Source organism: Mytilus galloprovincialis, chromosome 6 (genome assembly GCF_965363235.1).
Source record: "Mytilus galloprovincialis chromosome 6, xbMytGall1.hap1.1, whole genome shotgun sequence".
Classification (NCBI taxonomy): Eukaryota; Metazoa; Mollusca; class Bivalvia; order Mytilida; family Mytilidae; genus Mytilus; species Mytilus galloprovincialis.
Genome location: NC_134843.1, coordinates 90073748 through 90084306, shown reverse-complemented (window position 1 = coordinate 90084306; position 10559 = coordinate 90073748). Strand labels below are relative to the sequence as shown.

Sequence of the window (10559 nt, the reverse complement as noted above, 5' to 3'; positions counted from 1 at the left end):
GTATAATTTCCAAAATACTAAATGTATACTTGAACTGTTTTATTATCTCCCTTTGGAGGTGATTTGAATGAAATAAAGGCTTCCACTGTTTCATGTTTTATTCTAACATTTGTTTTATAGTTACACAACTAACAAAACAGCAAGTGAACCAACTAAATAAACAACTGAGTTATGTCGTTTTTTTCTAAAAAAATCACTTTTTGCAGCTCAACTTATAAATAATAGACAATTACACACATTATGTTGCCTGTGCCGACAATTATCGTTTGTTAACAACACTTAAACAACACTATTACATACTTAACCATTTGAAATGACACAGGAAAACAAAAGGACATCGTACAGTTTTTATTGCAATGTTTAAATCTTTCTTTATAGAAGGTTGCTTCAAATAATTCAGTTATAGTGTTCCATGCAACCCACCATGACTCGGTCAAAGGTAATACGAGTTACCTTACACTGATGATCATGAATATTTTCAATTTGCAACGACCCCAATTACGTCCATCTTACATAATACACTTACTACGACATATCCCGGAAAGTTACAGCGTGTATAACAAACATAGCGATCGTAATGCCTCAAACAAATCTTCTCTTCATTGTAGTTATCAGTTCAGTGATAACCTTGAAATTTAGGACACTTATAACAATTTACTTTTGAAAAAAATATTGGTGGAATGTATCTACATGCAATGATATAGCTGTATGTCGTACCGTATAGATAAAACTGGTGGCCATAACAAAAACGATCCTAATTAAACCGTGTGTGTCAAAAATGCTTAAAGCAATAATATTGATAGGATTAATGAAAATATTGCATGACAGTTCCTATGCGAAAGTGTGTGTTTATCAAAATGTATCCAGTATCGCAAAACTATTTAAATGAATATCGCCTATATGCATCTTGGAATTGACTTCAAAAAGTAAAATCACAAAAAAAATTAACTCCGAGTATTTCAAAACGAAAAGTCCCTTATCGAATGGCAAAATCAAAAGCTCAAACACATCGAACGAATGGATAATAACTGTCATATTCTTGACTTGGTACAGGGATTTTCATATGTAGATAATGGTGGATTCAACCTGATTGTATACAAGTAGTTACATGTAGCTAAACCTCTCACTTGTATGACAGTCACATCAAATTCCAATATATTCCAAACACGTGCAGATCGAAAATTCTTTGGTATGATTGATGTTTTCCATATTTCTAGCAAAGTACTTGATGTGACCAGAGATGAATGCCAAAAGATACGTAATCTGTCGACGCACTTACATTTATATCATTTTTTTGTAATGATGGGCAACACATTTACCCGGTATATTGATCCTGTGTGCCGAATATCAAAAGTCTATGCATACTGGTAATGCCATGTGTCAAACCATTTTATACAAAAGTGTAATGAACCCGAAAACCCAACATAAATGTGCACACATCCGCACACTGGTATCTTTTATAATAGAAACATAAGTAAAAAGCATGAAGAAAAGGTAATGATTGTATGTCACAACATTGTTTGTCCATCCATATGTCACGAAGTGTAGCATTCTTTTCAACATAATCACAATCTAAAATATCTCGTTCTTTTGTCGATCGTCGAAGTTTTCGGTTAACATTTTGAGTAAAAAAAATTTAAACTAACTTAAATTCAAATCAAAATAATATAAGGAAGAGATAAGTAGTTACAAAGCAAGTTTATTCCGACAATGTATCGATGAGGCATCTTTCGCATATATCATAATAGATTTTATTTATATGTAAAGAAAGTTTACACAATAAAGTCTACAACGTACTGAATAAACGTACCGAATAAAGGCAACAGTAGTATACTGCTGTACAATAGACATCAATCGATAAAGCGAATCCGAATCAGAGTCACAAACACATCAATTATAAGAGGAAAATAACGGAACAACAGAAACACTTTTATAAAGGCCAACATACATAGACACGGACTATTTGATAACAAATGACATATTTCTGACTGATACGGGACATTTTAAGGAAGAATAATTTGTTGAACCTGGTTTTATGGTTACCCAAACCTCCCGCTTATATGGCAATATAAAAAAATACCGCTTAAATGACAACCTAACGTTACAGGTATACAGTAAAAATACAAACGAGAACATTCAGGCAAGAAAAATACATCACTAAATAGAATATTAGTACATAGCAGCATGTAAACCACAGAAAAGTAATGGACACCGCACATTAAATTTACAACAGTACACTATTACACCTCAATAGAATTATGAATTGTGCGTCACACGAATGTATCAAAGCAATAAAAAGTGACGTATTATGTGTGATATTTATTTTATCGAATGTGAATTTCTAAAAACATAGTATAAAATTGGGATAGAGTTTGTAATTGTTTTATTTTATTCATTTTCTAACCATTTGAGTAATATTGATATAGAATTGTGCTTGTAATAGTGTAATTTCTATTGTCTTAACACCATGACCATGTCGGTTTTTATTCTAAATCAAAACTGTGTAATAACAAAAAAATCTATTGCATATAGTTGCTGTAATCTGAAAATATCTGATTAATTATCGTAACGTTAGTATACATATAGAATATACAAAAACTAGTTCAAACCACATACGTTAAGATATAACACAATATCCAACCAGACTTACAAAAAATAAAACACCCATTTTGTCAACAAAATCAACATAAACTTTTTAAAAGTTTTTTTTTAAGTAGTTATATACACAATAATTCATGTATAGTAGTAGTTAAAACGCAGAAGAAAGATTTTTTTAGATACAACATTTTAGGATATAAGAACACACCAGGATGTTATATAAAGACGAGAACCATTCATTACGAATGAGGCAGCTCTACGCAAGAGACCAATGACATGGAAGGTTAGCAATCATCGATTAGTTCTGCCTCGGGTTTGTAGTTGAACCCCTGAACTTTTCATCAACCATTTCTATAATTCAAATCTGAATTTGTTTTTCTAAATAAGAAACAGGAAAACATTTTCTAATTTTTTTTCTTTAACTTATATCATATATTTAAACTCTATATGAGCAGTGTGTTACGCCTAGACAGCATCCGGGATTCTTAATAAACCTACTTTGTACCTGCCATATTACATGTTTCTTACTGGTACGAATATCATATAAATGTCAACAAAAAATAAACATTTTCAAGAATAAGTTATGTTTTTTTTTTTACGATTTAAAGCACATGGACCACTTGCGTTTTATATAGCTCTTACTATATAAAAGGTTGCAGTCGGCACTTTCGTGAATAGACAACCTGGAATTAAGGTAAATTATAATAAGAAAACATATATGCTCTTATTTTTTTTTCTTTTAAATTTGAAAAGTGATTTTTTTAAAACAATTAAAAACATCCGTGAATATTCAAATCCAGTTGAAAACGTTATCTAAAATTTCAATATGTTTTATTAAGTATTTCCGTATATAAAGAACTCACATCTCGTGGTGAATTAAAAAGACGTTTGAAGGATACAAACCATGAAATTAAAATGAACACATAAAAATTCACTTCGTAAATTCGTATCGTGAAACTTTCTTTCTAATTTGTGAAACAATGTTTGTAAAATATTTTTTTTCTATAAATTTGGCATAACTGAAAAACATTCAAATGTGTATCCTATTGCCGCCTTGATATATTTTGTTTATTTTTTTTTTCAGACAATGGCGTCTTATTTCCTTTTGCTGTTTCTTATTCCGGCTTCAGCTCTCATTATGGAGGACATAGTTCCACCAATGTTAGAGGAATGCTACTCTGCACAAGTTGCTAAAAATGTCACTGCCTATGACGTTCAGACTAGCTGTTTAGAATTTTTTTTAGGACAAATGTACAAAAATAGTAGCACGATACGTCTAGGGAAGGAAGCCTTTGCCTGGTTAGATACTATTGGTAGGGAATTACACATTCGACTGAGACGACAATCTAAGGGGAACAATAGATTGCGTGTACGCAAAGAAATACGAGCATTAAGTGAAAATGAAAGGGAAGATTTTTTAGACGCAGTAAGAGCACTGAAAAACGATAAAGTAAGTTTAACACGCTTGTTTTCCATACTTAAAATATTAGCATCAAATATGCACTATTTTATATGATAAATACATATTTATATATTTTATTTTATATATATATACTTTTTCTGTTAATTTGATAACACCTTTTATACTAAATTACAAAATTGAGACATTGGTAAACTACATCTTTTGTATATCATAGTTCCTTATACTACATATCCATGTGCGCAATTTATTTACGTAGAAAAATATCAGAAAACAAAAGTTTCAAACTAAAACCATTTAAGATATTTACAGTTGATGTTAATTGCTTAAAATGAAAAAAAGTGATGTTGTTTTTTTTTCAAATACAAATACTGTATACATTCATGTTCTTGAATTTTGCTAATTGACCTCCAAATAATACGATATATGTTATAGTCGGTATCACCAAACCAATATGATGTGATTGCATTGATTCATCAGGGAGACACAGAATATTCTGCACATGGAGGTCCAAATTTTGTCAGCTGGCATCGATATTACTGCCTAATGTAAGATATATATTATTGTTAATTTATGCTAGTAAATGATTATTTTTTCGGAGCGCCTGCTTTCAATCAAGCTATTTTTTTTTCTTTTCGGGTTTGTTTTGTTCAAATGTTTCCGTACGGTGATTATTGTTTGTTGTATGTCTTCTTGTCGTTTTTCCATTTCCCATATTCGTTGTTTCGTCTATTTATAACTTGTATTGATACCTTCGCATCTTTATATTTAGAAGTGTTTCAAATTAATATCTGTTTTAAGGATATATTTAGGTGAAATCTAGAACTTAATATTGATAGTATAAGCCAGAAGAGCATAATAAAAATATTGAAATATTATGGAGCTCATCTTTGAGACAAATGTTTTTTTTTCAAATATTATTAGGGTCTCAACTCGGAACAAAACAAATCAAGAATCTGCTTAAATTTTGGTAAATAAAACTTTATGAGCTATTAAAGTCTGATATGTAAAGAAAAAAGGGTTTTAAAGGTCAAACTATTTTACCCTTTATCGTAGGGAAAAACAAGAAGTTCGAACATCTGACAGAAATTCCTAAACCTGATTTAAATGCATAAATACGTCATATAGATAAAAGACTACTATAATATATGATGTTTGATAACGTACGTTTCATAAACATTGTTTCACTTGCTAATCCATAGCGATTTGATTAGAAATATTAATAGAATTAACATAGATTTGACCACAATTTGAAGATTTTATTTAATTGACAATTATACAACTTATTACCTTCTTCTACTTGAATGTAAACGCCTTTAATAATGTGAGAGAAACATAAAACGTATAGAGGCCTCGAAATGATATACTATGAAATAAATAAAACAAATAACAACCTAAACGAGCTAACCAAGTATAAGAAATAGCAGCCAACGACAATCACTTACTAACAGCCTTTTTACGTGGGATAGACAAATAAAATCTGTGGTAGTTAAAGATGCCGACTTTCTTACTTCAGACAGTATTGTAATGTCACAATATAAGAAAAAACAATGAAAATTGTAAATCACAAACTCAAAAAACAACTGTCATAAAAAACAAATGAAGATAAGTGTAAGTGTTTGGAATTATCAACATAGAGTCAATATCATGGATACTACATGTTCGAGGTAGCAGGTTAATATTAGATATAGTAAGATGTGGTATGAGTACCAGTGAGACAGCTTTCCATCAAAGGTAAACCATTATAGGTCAAAGTACAGTCTTGAACACGGAGCCTCAGCTCACACCGAACATGCCTGAAATGACAGATCTAGTGCTTCTTGTTTTTCCGTCTTCTTTCTTTCTCCTAACGTAGTCATCGGCAGTTATCAAAATCCCCTGAAGAGAAATTGTGATAACGTGTTATAATCGTAACATAAAAAATCTGTCTGAAAGATTGACCCGTACAGTGAATCAAAGCTATGCATGAGGGAGATACATTATGTATTTTAAGATCATTTCCAACTGTAGTAAAATAGCATGAACAAGAAATTAAAGTTACATAGCATTTATAATAATTTAATATATATAACCTATTAATTTATTATTAGTAATAGTAGCATCCATTTATTAGATAAAGGAAGATGTGGTATGAGTGCCAATGAGACAACTCTCTATCCAAATAAAAATTTATTAAAGTAAATCATTATAGGTATATTGTTTAGATATCAAACTTTGAATTTACAGGTTCGAAGATGCTCTTCGAAAAAAGAAAAGAGGCGTTACTCTTCCATACTGGGATTCAACACTAGAATTCTTGATGAAAAAACCAGAGGATTCTATCTTATTCACGAAAATCTTTTTGGGAAACCCAAAAGGCGTGGTATTTTCTGGTCCATTTGCGTTCTGGAAAACACCTACAAAACCGCAATCCCTTTTAAGACGTGACATTCCAGGAGCCTTCAGTTCACTTATCAATCCGCAAACATTACAACAAGTTTTTAAAAAGAAATATCACAGAGAAATTTTAACACCGACAGCTGGATCAGACGAGGCAAATCTTGAGGCACACCATGATGGTGTTCACGTGTGGGTTGGAGGTGCGGATGGACATATGGGTGGCGTCTATACTAGTCCAATGGACCCCGTTTTCTTTCTCCACCATTGTTTTATAGATTATCTTTGGGAAAAATTTAGGCAACGACAAAAAAGGTTTGGAATAAATTCAGAAACTGACTATCCTCCAACTACTGACCCATACCATTTACCAAATAGACCTATGGATGGTTTGGGACTACACACTAATATTGATGGGTATAGTAACTCATTTAGTAGAATTTACAGGTATGCAGACGCCCCAACTTGTAAAAACAAATGTGGAAGAGCGCATAAAGGATTTTTATTTTGTGATAGTAAGAAAAATGCATGTGTTGCAAGATCAAGGTATGATTTTAGGCGTCAAAATGGTTTCACAAGTGTCAGAAACTGGTACATGGGGACAAAGACAAAAATACCAGAAAGTGTTAAAACTCTAGCAAAATCCTCTGCCGGGGTGACATTAAATGATGGCATCGGGTCAGATGGAGCCTCCGGATTTGATTTAAAAGAAAACAAACAGCAATCTACCGCTAACAGGGCTCCAACAATTACGCGAAAGTTTACGGCACGACTCGTAGATCCTAGAACTAGGGGTCGTCAGCGCAGATCAATTGATTCCAGTTTCGTTGGCAATAATGTCAAAATTGTCTTTGATATAAATTTGCACCCAAGACAAGAGATGAAAAGTTACAGTTCATCCAATTGGATTCCAAATGATTTAGACAATTGGGCTATTTCCCCAATAGCGATAATAACTAAAAAGGCGAGAAATGGTACCCCAGAACATTCTCGACTTAAAAACAAAGGAACATTCAATATTACTTTTCAAACTGATGGATTCTCCTATCGTGGTAGACATATGGAATACATTATTGTAGACGAACGAACACTCACTTCTGAATCAGTTGGTAGTATTGGCTTTGAGAAGCCAGTGTCTGGAGAAACAAAAGCCTATGTTAGAGCATATGACTCCTATGGTAAATTGTGTCAGCCCAGTTGTCTGGTATCACAATCAACGTATAAGGAATGTTCGGGGATGATAAAAGTTACATCTGATTATCCTCGTATGTACTTTGATTCATATAATGGTAACTCTGATTCAAATATGAAACCATTTTTAAAGTTTATTTGTGTAAATTAAGTTAATCTTGAATTTTCAATCAATTTCAGTAAAATCTTTAAAACAAAAAAATAGTTGTTTCACTGTGCGATGAAAATTATTTGTCACAAATAAAAAGAAAAGAAACGAAAATGCTTATTGTTTTCACTGCATTTCCAAAGTTCTTACTTCACAGATTTGATCTAATTGTATCAAGTTTAATGATCCTGACATTCAAACTACGTAACAGTCTCATACATGGCATTTCAATGATCAGTAAATAATGTAATGTCTAACATATATTAGCCTTAAATTTCCGAGATGAAAGTTTTACATCGTATAAATGTACAAGTAAGGAGGAAATTACTACTTAGCTAGTTTTATCTCGGAGAATAAATTGGTCAAATTAATTACCACGACGACATTTTTTAAATAAGTCATAAGTATTTAATGATTTACATACAAACTTATATCAAATCTATTAAAATTGGGAAAAAAATCCGGTTAACCGGTTAGCGTTTTTGGTATTTGGTATTCGGTCGTTCAAGCGGTTAACCAGTTAATCGGTTATCCGTTGCCAACACTAGTTAATACAACAAAGAAGATGTGGTGTGATCGTAAACGAGACGACTTTCATCAGATACCGATGATACCAATGAACAAGTATCTGAATAAAGTGCTTTGCAAGTATTCTATACAAATAGTGTAATCTAAACATCTAAACCCTTCAACTGAATGACCAAATGTTTTATAAAGATGGTGTCAATGCGTAGATATCTGCAAAATACCAAATATCATTTCAAACTGTATTATTCTCTTCCCTTTTTCGTCATTTGAACATGATAACGGCATCCACTGTTTCGTTTATTATTTCTTTTTTTACATCTAACAAACAGCACGTTTGTCATAGTAGTGAAAACTGAGTTATGTCGCTTTGCTCGACGAACATCACATTTTGTAGAGCAGGCTCTATCCTTATAAAAATAGATTTAGGTGTTTGTTTCGATTATTCAAATACAGAATAAATAATGAATCGGTGCTAACAATGTTAAAGACTTCATGGCGTTTGCATTGAAATTTTTCAACCAGAAATAAGTATTTATATTCAATTTCATAGGTCTTTTTTTTTAACCGTCGCAACTCATATATAAATAACAAAACAAATATTTTAAAATAAAAAAAATGCTTCGTTTAGAAAGCAACATAGAAAAAAAGAACTCGGTCCGCAGTCAGTTATAATGTTCTATTATAATGTCTCAAGCATTGGTTTCTTGATGGTGTGATGTTACTTTAAAGACAGCTGAAATTTTACGGACACCATCATATCTCGGTTGACGATTATATAATTTAACTGACACTGATGATCAGGAGTATGTATGATATCTTTGATGAATTTTTTATCAGCCATGACATAGATTATGCCATAATACACTAACTACAACATATTGACAATGTGTTATGCATTAAAAAAAACATAGCAAAAGGTGAAAGAACTCCAAGCAAATTTCAAAACGAAAATCCCTTATCAAACTGCTAATTCAAAAGCTCATTACATACACATCAAAACAAATGGAAAATAATTGCTACATTCCTGACTTGGTACTTGCATTTCCTTATATAGAAAATGGTTGATTAAACCTATGTTTATAGTTAGCTAAACCTCTTATTGGTATGGAATTCCATTATATTGACAACAATGTGTTAGCAAAACTAAACCTATAGTAACATAATATGTAAAAATGTCAAAAATCTATGTTCAGCCGTCAATATTGTGTTATATTCCCAATCATTATAAAAAAGACAAACAACTTTGTCAACAAAAAAAAAACACAATATGACATATGGACACTCTATAGACGACGCACATAAATAAAAAACGATAGACAAGAATGCAAAACAAAATAGTAAGATATATAAACACCCAGCCACGTTAAGAGGTTATCACCGAAAATGGATTAAGCATCAAAATTGTACAGACAATTCCTTAAGTAGAAAAAAGTGGAATTAACCTGGTTTTCATGGTTTTAGAGCTTTCTTAATCTTTCACTCGTATGACAGTCGCATAGCATTCCATTATATTGACAACAATGTGTGAGCTACAAAAAAAACAGACATTATAGGTAAAAATGTCAAAAATTGGGTTACAGTCGTCAGTATTGTGTTATATTAGATATGGTGTAGCATTCTACTGTTTTCATTGGATATGACGATCACGTGCTTCATTGTTTTTTTAAACTTATCTGACGCCTTGTTTCTATTTATACGTATATTGACGCTATGTTTCTATTTATACATATATTGGTGGTTACTAAACTTAGATTTATGAAGTCATGACGTCACACACAAAAACCACAGAGGAAGCGCCGCATCAGAAAAATAAATTTGCAAGTTTATAATGAGATTTAAAGAATGTAATGTTTAATGCAGACAATAAGAATAAAAGAATACTAATGGAACAAGTTTAATAATATTTTTAAAAACATGTTAAAATTCTTGCAAAATATGAATAAAAATACAAAGACAGAACATTGATGGTCACTTTCGTTATACATTAGTTACATATGTAATATAGAAGTTAAGGACTTCCACTCAGTCAATACGTATTATATGGACCTGTTATATTATATTGACACTCGGAGTTCGTCCTTGGTCAAAATAATCTGAACAAGTCCATGTATAACGTATTGACCTCGTCAAAGTCCGTAATTGATAAATAATATGAATCGCTATAAAAAAAATTGCCAACAAAGAACAACTAAATTGCATATAGATACTCTATTAACAACGCTCATAATCAAAAAATTAAAAACAAAAGTTACCATAGCAGAATGACACAATAGCGGGGAATTTTGTACAAAAAAAAAA

The 10559-nt window shown here is 31.5% G+C and overlaps 1 protein-coding gene across 1 annotated transcript; it reads left to right on the top strand.

Moving 5' to 3' along the window:
• The first annotated feature begins 3685 nt into the window (after positions 1–3685).
• Positions 3686–7840, top strand: LOC143080663 (tyrosinase-like protein). Its single transcript, XM_076256631.1, has 3 exons — positions 3686–4048; positions 4454–4566; positions 6245–7840. The coding sequence occupies exons 1-3, from the start codon at positions 3686–3688 to the stop codon at positions 7734–7736; spliced, it is 1968 nt and encodes a 655-aa protein (XP_076112746.1). The 3' UTR covers positions 7737–7840.
• Positions 7841–10559: the final 2719 nt, after the last annotated feature.

Coding starts and splice junctions, on each gene's coding strand:
- LOC143080663 (XM_076256631.1), top strand. CDS start 3,686: ATGGCGTCTTATTTCCTTTTGCTGTTTCTTATTCCGGCTTCAGCTCTC. Junction 4,049..4,453: donor GAGCACTGAAAAACGATAAA/GTAAGTTTAACA, acceptor TATATGTTATAG/TCGGTATCACCAAACCAATA. Junction 4,567..6,244: donor CATCGATATTACTGCCTAAT/GTAAGATATATA, acceptor TTGAATTTACAG/GTTCGAAGATGCTCTTCGAA.